The sequence below is a fragment of the Protopterus annectens genome, chromosome 3.part0, assembly GCF_019279795.1.
Source record: "Protopterus annectens isolate FY-2018-M chromosome 3.part0, PAN1.0, whole genome shotgun sequence".
Lineage (NCBI taxonomy): Eukaryota > Metazoa > Chordata > Ceratodontiformes > Protopteridae > Protopterus > Protopterus annectens.
The window spans coordinates 1906820300-1906834034 of NC_056731.1; the positions used below are offsets into that span (position 1 = coordinate 1906820300).

The window sequence follows — 13735 nt, forward strand, 5'->3', positions numbered from 1 at the left end:
GACTTTCCTTTCTGGGCACAAGAAACATTCTTGAGTAAAACTTTTCAAATGTTGGTTCTCTAAATAAAGACGCAAAGCCAAAAGATGGCTTTGCAAGGTCTTTGGGACAAAGGCTTGACAAATAGCACATGAACGGTGGTCGTGATTTGGGCTTAGAAAAAAAAATCAAAGATTGTGACTGTTCTTATGGGAGTTTGCCTTCCACACCTGCACTTGCCCTTTCTGGATGACATAAACTAAACAAAAAAGGCAGTAGCAATAAAAAAGTAAACTCCAATGAGGCACTTATCTGTAAGCTGGCAGCAGACTGACGTATGAGTCAAGTGTTCCGAATGGTGGCAGAGAAGTTCTGAGGGCTGTACGTGCGGACGTCTTTTTTATGGTTGATGTTTGAAAAGCCATATATGTGGTGTTCCATGTACTTGCAGTAGCTAAAAGCTGCTGTATGCTGGACATGTTGGATTGCTTGGGGCAGAGGATCCCCCACACGTTAAGAATACTGCAACATTAGAATAGAAGGCCATCAGAATGGAATGATCAAATCCCTGTACACGAATGCCATACCCTTTGTAATAAGTTATGCAATAAAAAAGGACTTTTAATAACAGTGGATACCTGGTGATCAAAGGACAGTTCATTGTCTACATAGGTTCCTAGGTTCCTAATTAGTGGATCAGTTTTCACAGATGTGTTGTCAGTATGATAATTGCAAGAAAATTCATACTTATTAAAGAGCCCTATTATACATTTCTTAGTATTTAGTTTTAGTCCATGGTTTTGGCACCAGCACTTGGTTTGGGAAATGTGTGTGTGTGTGTGTGTGTGTGTGTGGGCACACATATATATATGTGTGTGTGTGTGTGTGTATACACACACACACACACACATTACGTTGAACTTGTAGAAGTTCGAACGTTGTAATATCGAACCCAAAAGTCCGAAATACGAAAATAGCGAAGCCACGGCATACTGATTTTTTTCCCAGGGAAAAAATCGGTGTGCTGTTCTCGGGGCTTTGCTATTTCCTCCACTCTGGTGTAATCTCGGAGTTGGTATATTTAAGTAGGGAGTCTGTGGGGGGCACAGCCCTCCATTTGGGGAGGTGTAGGGGCAAAGGACCCCACTTTAGTTTAAGTTTAAAGTGCAAGTTTTTTTTTTGTCACAGAACAGCAATTTTTTTTCCGTGGGAAAGTTTTAGGGCATTTTCTAAAGCTGTTTCCTAATGATTTCTTTAGCTTTCTGCTTGCTGATGTCTGTGTTTGTCCATTCAGGTCCTACTATACTCCTTCTTTTGTCGCCCTAACAGACTGCATCCCAAAACCCTTTCACCCCAGTTTAATGTCATAATTGTCCTGCTATACCTTACCATTCCGGATTTCAATAATACTTAAATGGAGATGAAGTTTACTGCTGGCATAGAGGTTTTCCCTTTGCCATGCCTCAACCAGCCACCCCTAGACCTCATTCCTGCTCATCACTACACTGATAATTTGACATAGGTATGACCTCTGAAAAAGCACCTGTACATCCCATAGCTATGCATATGTTGGTCCCTTCATTTATCTTTCTTTGCATCTTTTCTGCACATCCCCATACCTAGTCATCAGTGCTTGCATACACAATAACATACATGTATTTCAGGCATTGCTTGAGACATTTTCCAGTTTTCTGGCTTTTACTATCTAATGTCAGTCCAGTACAGTTTTCACTGCCACTTGTCCATTTCATTCTGCTTTGCCTGCCCACCTAACATTCATTGTGCTCACATCTCCAATCATTAGGTCTTCCCCCAGTTCTCACCTACCATCATTTCTGCAGTCATTCCTAGGGTACCTCTGCTTGCTCTTCTACACACTTTTACTAAGCTATTTCTGCTATCTGCACCTCTTTTGTAGTTTGGTCATTTCTCATCTGTGCTCATCCCCTATTAGCTGCCTGAAAGCCTAATACTATATTTTGTCAGCTTTGTCACCTTACTCTTTCTTCCCACATTGCCCATTACCAGTCACTCCTTCCTCTCTTCCTTGTTTCCATCCTATCTAATCTCCTCTTCTATGTATACATAAGTTTAATCTTTTCCCTCTGCATCTGGTGTGTTTGCTATTTCCTGACCAGCTCTGCTACCTCTTCTATGTCTCCATTATATGTTCTGGGCTGTTCCACTGTAGTTGTAGCTTGCACCCTCTTCTTTTCTTATTCATCATGCCTCCCATTTTTTTCTCTTCTGTCTCTGCTCTCTTGTCTCGTAACCCTTTCCTTCCTTCTATGTCTCTGCGTTGTATCTACCCAGGTCCTGTTATTTCCCCATCTCTCCACCTACAATTGACTGTCAGAGGCTTTCAGCTCCTCAGTCAGTTTTATTTTCAGTTGAACTGCTTCAGCTTTTAGCATTCCATTCCCCTTGAAGGGTCTAAAGCCTATTCCATCCCACAAGCCCCTAATTTACACTACAATATCACGCCTGGAGCACCTAACCCATCCCACTCACCCATGCCCCTCCAAATTCTTTTTTTTTTTTTTTTGCTTTCTCTTGTGTTTCAGTTAATATGTGTATGTATCTTTATTCATTGATTTCTAATGATGTAATGACTGATTGCTAACCCACTCTTATTTATATCTCCCTAGCAACTGTTTAAAATTATGTTCCATCCTCCTACTGTCTACCTCTTACTGTTATTACTACTATTACTACTATTACTACAATTGCTAAACAGTCATTTTTATTTTCTTGGAAAGAACTACTTAATGGTTTGCATTTGTTAAACCAGTTATATAAGCTATGGTATCAGCTGGTCTGTCACTTGGCACTTTTAGTAATAATATATAAATGACAATATATACCTGACAAACATCACGAATGCCTCATTACATTTTTACCTACTGAAAGCAAAAGCCTAATTAGTTTTAAGGCTACAAATGTCAGATAAACATTTTCATATCCCCTGCACACTGACTTCCACAGTTATTCTTTGTATTTAAGAACAGGTACCCTTTAGCTCAAGCAGAAAAGTAAAAAAAAATCAAAAAGTGAAATAAGTAGTGAGGGAAAAAATATGCTGAGGCAAGCTTTGAAGTAACTGCAAAGATGATGGAATATCCAAGACCAGGCACAAGGAAGTAGCTCAGGGAAAAAGATGCTAATTGAACAGGTGAACAGGAAGGAAGTAATTTTTAGTCAAGTTTCAGAAAGGAAGAAGACAACACTGATTTAATTGGTTCATCAATACGAAATGGGGGAAGGGATGGTGACAATGTAGCAGAAGCATTAAATGAGCTAGCTATTCTGTATTTTAATCACTATCACTCTACTTGGTATCATACAGATTGCTCAGGGATTATCTGTGTCTCACATACAAGGCAATTTCAGAACCTGTTCCATATCCGTAAGTCCAACTCCTCATGCACTACCCGCTCAAAAGGCCTGAATCTAATATGCAACATCAACAAAACCTGCTGAAGTGACAGGTTTGTCTCCCAGAGGCTGCCCTGTCTCTGAAATAGATTTCCCATACAAGTCAAACAGAGCACCTCGCTGATCCTCTTCAAGCACACCCTGGTGAGTGGATGGGAAACCACAAATTTATCCCAGAGGTTCACCTGTATCCCTCATTGACAGAGGTGACAGGTGCTGACTGAGGTTTCTTTTTGGGGATAAACCCTTGGCTAGTATTGGAAGAGCCCCAGGGGCATTAGCCTAGCAACCTCCTATGATCCTATGAAGAGCAGTTAAAATTATTACATTTATGCTAAATGTAAACTAGGTAAGAAAGATGGTTTACAATATGGATGCACATGATACTGCATGAAAAAAAGCTAAGGGGTGTCAGAGAGTTGCAGAGACAGGAGACAAATGAGATATCACTATGAGCAGTTGATGGATAATCATTTAATCTGAATCTGAGGAGATTTATTTTCTCCACTGAGAAAAGTGTGGACCCTTGTATACACTGTATGAGTGGTTAGCATGGAGTGAATCCACAAGAGCTTTAGGCAAGGCATGGGATTGCTGGGGAAGAGTGCAAATAATTTCTAGGTGTGCCCTCCAGGTAGACTCAATCTTAAAATTGTCACATTCGTCTGTTGTGTTACATTATGTGATTTGATATCATGTTATATTATTTCAAAATATGTTATGTGATGTAATATATTTCCTATTGCATCTTAATTTTCTAGGAGTACAAAGCTTTATTTGAAGGATCTGCATCTGATTCCAAAGACAAGACACTGGAAGACAATTTTTTTGAACATGAGGTATATTTTTATAAATACATTATTACTAATAATAATATAGTAATTTCTAAAACCTAAAATTATTCTTGTAGTACATCAGTAAAAAGTTTGTCTGAAAAATAGACATCATACAGTGTGTCACCTCACTGCAGGTAATTTGAGGGAGCTGAAACACCGTGAAACCACATTACTGAAAAACACTTTCAGTTATCCAGAAACAAAGCTTTCTTTTGAAAATGGGGAAGTCATTATGCACTGAAAGTGGTTTTCAGTGACAGTGATCTGAGATGTCAAGATTCACACAATAGTGCTCATACACGTATCAAGCTCATTGAGTATAATAGACTCTTGCAATGTCCCAAAGTATGACAACAGCCCCAGCAGCAATGCATTTTTTTCTTAGTTATTCTATTTTTATAACCATGTTCATGTATCTGATAGTGTTAGTTATTCTGTAGGACTAGAACAACAGAGTTTTACTAATAAGAACTGATAGTGTTAATTACAATCTACAGATCTAGAGCAATAGATTTTTACTCATCAGGACTGATTGCATGAGACTCTGGTGGTAATGTGTAAACTAAGTGATTGCAGTTTGAAGGATCAGCAAGTAACTACAAAAGCAAAGGTGATAAATAATTAAGTCATGCTAACCTACCATACCTAACTCTCCACAGACTTCATAGAGCCTGGCACTCTGAAGCTTACCCTTTATTTTGATTACCTACCATCTCTCTCCACCTCCACATTGTACCTCTCAACTGTACAGATTTTTTCAGAATGTACAGATTTTTGCCTCATATTTTTGGTTCATTTTTCAGAAAATTGTGGTTTTCTAGCAAATTAGTTGTAAATCATTGAGTGCTGAAGTTAGAAAATAATGACAGACATTGAGTTTCAGACTTCATGCCCTTCAGAAAATTCATGCTAATGCAAAACCTATTCTATCAACTTTCTAAGTTTGTATGAGCAATATTTAAAAATTAATCCCATTTGTGGACCTTTGTCCCACTTTTATTAATGGCTTTGTACAGACAGATTTCTTGGTCTAAGAGGTTGAGAGGTATATTCTTTTGCTCCCTTTGTCTTTCATCACAATCCACCCTGTACCTTGTCTTGGAGTAAGCACATTCTTCGTATCCCTGTATGTGTTTACTGTCCTGATAGAATCATCCTGTTGCAATATAATTGCATGTTTTCTTTCAGTCTCATAGACTAGCATTGCATTTGGTACCTTGTGTGTGTGTGTGTGTGTGTGTGTGTGTGTGTGTGTGTGTGTGTGTGTGTGTGTGTGTGTGTGTGTGTGTGTGTGTGTGTAATTTAGAGAGATAGATTCTTAACAGTGTTAATATCTAGTCTCAACAATGATGTTAATAAACTGTTTTTTGCTTATTTCTTTAAATTCATTGTCCATACGTTTACCATCTAAACTTCTATCTAACTGCACAATGAATGTATGGCAACAGTTCTATATTCAGATAAACATATACTTCTACCTACAGAGAAGATGCTCAACAGCACCTCCCTGAACTCATTTGTGTACTTATTTTCTTAGCTTCAGTATGCTTGTATATACTTTCTTGCCTGCAGCTTATGCTTTACATTCTCTGAAAATACATGCTGTAGTGATTTTAATTAAATGTGAATATTATAGCTGTCATCAACATATAATGAAACCCACTTGCTCCTTCTCAGATTTTGTATTTTGTTTAGTATGGCATATGCATGCCTGCCGGTTTCAAAAGTGCCTGCATTTTGTGCCTGCCTTAACATATAAGGTACCTGCCTGCACCAATGGCATAGAGAGATAAAGTTCTGATTATGGCCCAGGTGCCACGAATCAGAGCATCACCTCAGGCATTTGATGGAGCAGACAAGGAGGATGGACTTGCTCAGAGTGAGCTGGTGTTGACTGTGGAGACATCAGCTCATACTTCTGCCTTTGAGTGTGTGGGTGGCTTGCTGGTGTCAGTTCCATGTGAAACTGAAGAACGAGACATTGCTGACACATAGTGCATACATTCCACCCAGGGGGTGTTACTGGGTGCATGCAAGGGGCTAGTAATTAAAGTGAAAACACTCCCCAGAAGCAATATGACATTGCCCCAGATGCCTCAATCTTCTCACTGGCCCTGAAAATGTGTCAGATATAGTCCAGAAGGTCAGGAGGTTTGATAGACTCAGTGGACTAGGAAAGGCCTCAGAAGCAGCTAATGATCAGTTGTAGAAAAATTGAAAGTACCTGATGTGCTAAGAAATAGTCACCATTTATAAAATACATATCATTGCTCATTGCAATAATAGTTTTCACCTGTCTGATTTTGCCTCATTTGCCCTGTCCCTCATAAAAGTTTTGGTTGACTGCTATATCACTGAGAGTTACAATCAGTCAGTCAGTAATGACAGGTATTACATTTTATAGCTGCTATTCTTAGAAAATAGATGTTGACACAAAACCTAATATTTTTTTAACTTTCAAAGTGTACTACAGTAACATTAAAAAAGTTGTTTCTGATTTGGGGCTTTTGTCTCTCGTTATTTTTGGCTTTGTCTATGATTGTTGAGCAAAGAAATTAAAAGTTAATACCGGCAGCATTCTGGATTTACCATGTCTAGCTTTCCTGTTTGTCAAAAGTAAGTACATATGAGTTCTAAAGGAAGAAAAATTTGTGATGGTTCTAGATGAAAATCTTATATGAGCAGGTTTGAAGCTGTTGGGCTAGCTATGGAGATCTATATGTTCTGTGATGTACTTTATAGATTATTATCAAAAGAACATTGTTTTGTTAATTTACCTGTTTTTGCATACTTTTTGCTATAAGATCTTTTATCTTAACAAGATATTTTATCTTAACAACATATCAGTTATTGGGCATTCTCCAAAACACAGAAGAATGGATGAACAGTCTGTAACATTTACAAAATATGTTGGGAAAACTATTTTCACTCAACGGGTTCATGCATACAAGGAGATATTAATCAGGAAAACAACAATAGTATGACTGCTTACATCTGTTATGAAATTCTAATGATTATTCCCTCTAAAGGACACATGAACAGGTTGCATCTTTCAAAGGAGCTCTGAAAACACAGACCATAATAAAGTCATTCTCAAGACTGCCCTACTATATAATGTCAGCTTGTAAAAATATTGCAGGCTGAGGGTCTAGGACTATGCATAACCTAATCACCTTACCATTATAAGGTTCTGCGACCATGAGATACTTTTTGACCTTTGGCGTTGAGTTCCATACAGTGATGTCAGAAATCACTAAGAGTAACAAATTCTTGCCATGAACGTTTCATTTTTTATTCTCTGTTCTTATAAATTACTCAACCACCTAATATGCACTAGAATTTTAACTGTTACTTGAAGCATTTTCAGAAATACCAGTACAAAGCATGCATGAAATCTGTAATCAAATTCACACTGAGAAACACAATAACCAAAATGAATTAACTTAAAAGTAATGAAAATGCAATATGGATTAAGGCCCTGCATCATAAGGCACACTCTGACTTTTTCACTATAAATGACCACCATTACACTAATGATGTTTTGCAGTATATCTGCTATTTATCTTATTTGTATAGTGAATACTTGGTATAACATTTACATTTGCATGTGCATGTTTTCCAGATTTCTGCCTAAGCAGGTTATATTTTTTTAATATCATCAGATCTATGCATGAACCACACAGCTGATAGCCTACAGATATGTGGCCTATTTTCACTCATAACTTAGCTTCTGTGGTCTAGTGATACTGCATTAGGAGGAAACTGATGAATTTGGAAGTTCCTTTGTAGTACTTTGTAGTTACCCGAAGCCCTGTTACCCCTTAAGCATATAGTGTTTGATGTCGTGTGTGTACAATAGTTTTCTAATCTCTAAATATGCTGCTGTTTCTTATATGAGGTATGAAAGACTTCCAAGTAGCTGGAACAGTTCTGGAGAATGTTATTTTTTTCTGTTGATGCATTTAAGAAAGTGGATCTAATTAATGTTAGTGCAGACTCACTGTTTGAGTTAAGGGATTCATTTGCATATTGAATATTTAATTTATTGTTCATGTCTGGAGATAACAGCATTGGCTGCCTATGAAGAAAAACTTAGTTCACTTTTTTTAATGACATTTCTGGGTTCATAAACTGAGCACTACATGATTTTCACTTTGCTTAGTTTATTAGCTTGGATTCTACATTAAATGTAGTATTTAGTAGATTTTTGTTTTTGATGAAGTGAGGCATTATTTCTGTAGAGTTGAGCATCTTCTGGTGGGTTTGGCTTCCAGCATTGTGTGATCTTCCAGACTCGTTTTGTAGTCGACAGATGTTGCATTGTCTGACGTCCTTTGTCTCTTGTCTGAGTTCTGTTGACACTGCACTTTCCAAGTAATTGGGCGGCGCAGTGGTGCAGCGATTAATGCTGTCGCCTCACAGCAAGAGGTTCTCTGGTTCGATTCTCGGCTGGGGTGCCTTCTGTGTGGAGTTTGCATGTTCTCCCTGTGTTTGCGTGGGTTTCCTCCCACATTCTAAAGACATGCTTCTGGAGCATTTCTCCCCAGGCCTCCGCTGAAAACAGGATCTGTGGAACCTAGTCGGACTTTCCCGGTCAACAAATGTTAAATAAATAAATAATTCTTTTGCAGCTGTGTCCATCTCAAGTCAGAACTGGGATGATTCTGTGAACTTGATTCCTAGATGCCACAAATAAGGACTACTGTTTTCTCCACAGAGGCTCTATGGATTTGGAGTGTTCAGAGTGACTGTATTCCAGCATTATATAGCAATGGAATTTTCAACGCCACAAACTAGACTTGTTTACTGCAGTTCAGATTCCACATAATGGAACATTTTGTTCTTTTAAATACACCGAGTATAAACTGTACGTAGGTATGGATTATCACTGGTTTATTTTCATTGTATTAGTTATCCTTCCAATGATGATTTTGTTTATTATGCTTAGACTATCAGTTTCATTATTACTGATGCATCATATGTAATACATTTTTTCAGATTTCATTTTTTGTATAATTTGCTTCTTTTTGATAAATGTATGAGTGCATATGAAATAAGCACTATAATAAAATCAAAGTGGAAGTTGAAGTTGATTTTGATGGCAGAGATTAGGACTCTCTACTTCAAGATTTTAATGTAGATAATACATCTCAGTAACTGCCCCAGTAATTCAGTATTATTTCCTCTGATGCACCATCAGCATCTGATCTGAAAAAATGGTAATAAGTAATATTGCAATATAATTAATGAGGAAAATGAGGGAGCTAAGATTTCCTAAACATTTAAGTCAATCCAAGTACAACTCATTTAGCTTTTTATGATACCAATGAAAGTGAATGAAAACCCAAAGCTACAGTGAATAATATTCATGCTCTGATATACTGTTTTTCTAAAAGCAGCAAAAAAATATATAAAAGGGATTAAACTTGAAGAAGAAGAAAAAAAAGACAAAAAAGCTTTTCTCACTAGTTCAAGACCCTCTTTAATGATTTGAATTAGGCGGTTTACCTTCTGCTAAGACTGATTAAGAAGTGATATTTCATGTTGTTACGCCTCAAGAGAAAGGCACAATATGCATAGTAATAGAATCAATGTTTCTGTTTTTATTTGTAATCATGTCAATCTATTGACACTTTTCTCCATGAAAGCAAAACATTGCAAACATTTTTGACCAAAAGTACTTTTGGAAAAACTCAGAGTAAATATTTTTTGCCCCTCCTGAACCTCCATGTGGAGGGTCACTCCTGTACCCTACAAACTGAAATATACCTACTCCAAGGTCCCACAGCTGTGCAGAAAAATGGAATTCTTTACTGCTAGCAAAAGTGCTTTCAGCAAAACAATGTTGCTGAAATGGCAGATGCCAAAATTGCCATTGATCTACTGACTGGTTCCCTTTTTTCTTATTTTTCCCACATATTGACCAGCACTCATTCCTAATCACTCATGCATTCATCAAAGACAAATTATATGAAAATGGAAATATAAAAAATATATTACATATGATGCAGTATGAATAATGAAACTGGCAGTCTAAGCATAATAAAGAAAATCATCTAACATACAGTCATTTAAAAGGATAACTATCACCATGAAACTAAACAAGTTACAGATGAGAACATTTCACCATTTACTTAAGAAATATTTTAGACCAGTGAAGGAACTTGTGGTCATGGAGAGCTCTTTCATTACCTCTTGACATAAGATAATGTACCGATGAGTATCAACAGCCCAGACTAATGCAAGCATTAATGGCTCCATGCCCAGCATGCATAAGTGGGACATGTCCACTCAAGAGTTTTATTATTTATTTATTTTTAGCCCCCTTTTAGTTAAAATAGGGCCTTAGGCACTTTGCAGCATATGACACTGCAAATCATAGTAGAAAGAGGGAGTAGCCTAAATTAAAGCCAGAATGCCAATTGTACTATAATGGCTTTTCGGTCCAGCTGTCAAAATTGCAATGATATCAGAAATACTAGAATATTTTTGTTTTCAAGTTTTTGTCCCTGCTGCCTGCTGATCATCTGCCCCCTCACAGCCACTTGTCCCAATCACCCGAGCAGGAGTCAACTGGCAGATGCAATTATTAAGGTAGTTATCTACGTTTTTTTTTTTTAAGACCTACCTCCCCACACTCACTTGGGTGGGTCATGCCAATGGCCATCTGCATTGTACCATCTCCAAATTTCACAAGAAGCTGATTTCAGTAGGACTCTCCACCCACCCACAGGAAGCACCTTGTGCCAGTTCCTTTAGTCTGTACCAAGCAAATATGACCATTGGCATGTGTCCCTGAGTATGTCCACATCTTTTCATTCAGGATGAATATGCCCATCCTCCCCTGCTTCAAGCAATGGAGCCTCTAATCAAATATGGGTCAGCTGGGTTGTAGTCAGTGTTGTCAGTAGGTGTGTTACAACATCAACTGTAATTGAATTATTTATTTACTTTATATTTGTTTACCTGGAAGTTCGACTGGGCTAAAAGAACCCATTTTCAATGAAGGCCAGGGGAGAAAAGCTCCAATATGCACAAAATTACAATTATAAAATTATATGAAAATTGACATTTTAGGGATAAAATTAATGCAGTTTCAGAGATTTCATGTTTGGAAAACTATCTATTCATTTGAGTTACGTCGTGAGAGGTTTAATACATTACTCCATAATAAAAAATTAATTATACTGTCTAATGTTGATTACATGATTAAATAAACCACAAAACAGTGTACTATGTAAACTTGAAAATAAGAAAATGCCGTGACAAAAGTCCCAGCCAAATGTTTATTCACCACAGTTCTAGCGTTTTCATTCCAAAACACAAGAACTTCATCAGAAACTGTACCAAAGTAACTTCCTTCCTTTTAAAGACTCAGAAAGAGGCTCCATGCCTGTCCCAGCAATATTTAAAGAAACACACACTCTTAGCTACACAATTAAAAGTAGCTCTAGAAGTGCACATTTAAAAAATACTTACCTAAAATGTGTTGTATAAAATAAATATATGTCAATAAATTGTTCCTTCAAATAATAAATCTGCAAAAATATAAGCATTTGAAAGTTTTCATAAGAATAAAATGAAAAAAGTTTGTAGATATAAAAAGTTCTGTCATAAAATATACATATAAAAGTACTGAAAATTACAAATGTATATGTAATATAAAAGCAGACTAGGTGTGGGGCTACGCCCCCCACACCCCCAATGTGGGGGTCTGCACCCCCACACTCCCCCTAACTATATATACTAACTCCAGGATCACACTACAGTGGGGAAAAGAGCATATACATTTCACTTACCTTACAGTAGTCTACATGCTGTCACTACTATGCCCTTTTCCCCATATACCTTTCACTTACCTTACACTAGTCTACATGCAGCCACTACTATGCCATTTTCCCCACTGTAATGCAATCCTGGAGTTAGTATATATAGTTACGGGGTGTGGGGGCACAGCCCTCACTTTGGGGGTTGTGGGGGTGTAGCCCCCCCGCCTAGTCGGCTTTCATATGGTCCAGTTTAAAATGTAGTATGTTGAAATGTTATTATGGGTTTCAGTCTTATGGGTTTCAGTCAAGTGACTTTTCAGTCTTTTGAAATTTCAGTCTTTTGGTCTCAGTCAAATGCGAGTCAGTCAGATGAGATTTGTATCATATGATATGGATCCATAGCAATATATATGAACTATAATGTTTATGTTAACATAGTTTGATTACTTCTATATGAATGCAAATTTGCCTATGTCACAAATGATAATTCAATAAAGGTGTTTGAAAAAAAAGGTTCGTTCAAGTGGGAGAGAGCAGTAATATTAATTTACAAAATTACAGATTATGGCAGCAAAGCAGATGTTCTTCTATTTGCTTTCCAGAAATCCTCATTTACAATATATACACAAAAGTGATCTCAGTGGTTTCTGAGATTTAAGAACTGACTTACTTAACTAACTATTGACTGAAACAGCATATGCTGAATTTTTTGATGTCCACAAAAGTTTCAGAGGCGATTGTATTTACTCAGATGGTGCCTGTTACCGTTAGTGTATTGTTCTACATCACAATTAGCATTCTGGTATTATGAATGAAACTACATAGAAACTGTAATCAAGTTTTTGACTTTCGTTTTTTTATTAGGTGAAATTGAATGTTCTTGCCTTCATGAACCAGTTCCACTTTGGAGTGTTTTACGCCTATGTTAAGCTGAAAGAACAAGAATGCAGAAATGTTGTATGGATTGCAGAATGTATTTCCCAAAGGCATCGAACCAAGATTGACAACTACATTCCTATCTTCTGAATACAAAACTTAAGAGACCAAATAAAATAAGTGTTCGTTTAATATGAAATGGTCAATAATGTGTAATGCAATTAATTATTAGCATATTGGTTTATACAGAATGTTAACATATCTCTGCTAGTTTCCTGCTGCAACTTTTTCATTTGTTATTCACATTTCTTAACATAATTAGCATTCCAATGGTATTTTATTTCCTTTTAGTCTAATAAGCAGTCATAACTAAACATTTTTGTGCAATATTTACTGCCTGATATATATATATATATATATATATATATATATATATATATATATATATATATATATATATATATATATATGGATCTACTTCAGTTGATCGACAAACCATTTGATCGAAACTCATTTGCTCAAAATTTCATTTGATCAAAAACCAGTATTCAAGGCATAAAACTGGGATTTGTCCTCTCCCCAATGTTTTGTGACCCTGGAGTTGATATATATAGTTAGGGGGGGTGGGGGGGCACAGCCCCCACATTGGGGGATGTGGGGTGTGAAGCCCCCCCACCTATTTATGTTTAAAAGAAGAAAATAAAACAAAACGTACACATTTTAAATAAAAATAGGTGGGGGGCTTCGCTCCTCCACACCCCCCAATGTGGTGGGCTGTGCTCCCCACACACCCCCTAACTATATATATCAACTCCAGGGTTGCACGACATTAGGGAGGGGGA

General features: G+C 37.1%; 1 protein-coding gene across 1 annotated transcript in view; it reads left to right on the plus strand.

Annotated features, from left to right (window-relative positions):
- Positions 1-13351, plus strand: part of ATP6V0D2 (ATPase H+ transporting V0 subunit d2) — a 358513-nt gene extending 345162 nt beyond the window's left edge. Inside the window, exons 7-8 of the mRNA XM_044065990.1 lie at positions 4174-4251; positions 12882-13351. Of these exons, the coding sequence (XP_043921925.1) occupies positions 4174-4251; positions 12882-13043 (240 nt within the window). The 3' untranslated portion in view covers positions 13044-13351. The remainder of the gene's footprint in view (positions 1-4173; positions 4252-12881) is intronic.
- The last annotated feature ends 384 nt before the right edge of the window (positions 13352-13735 follow it).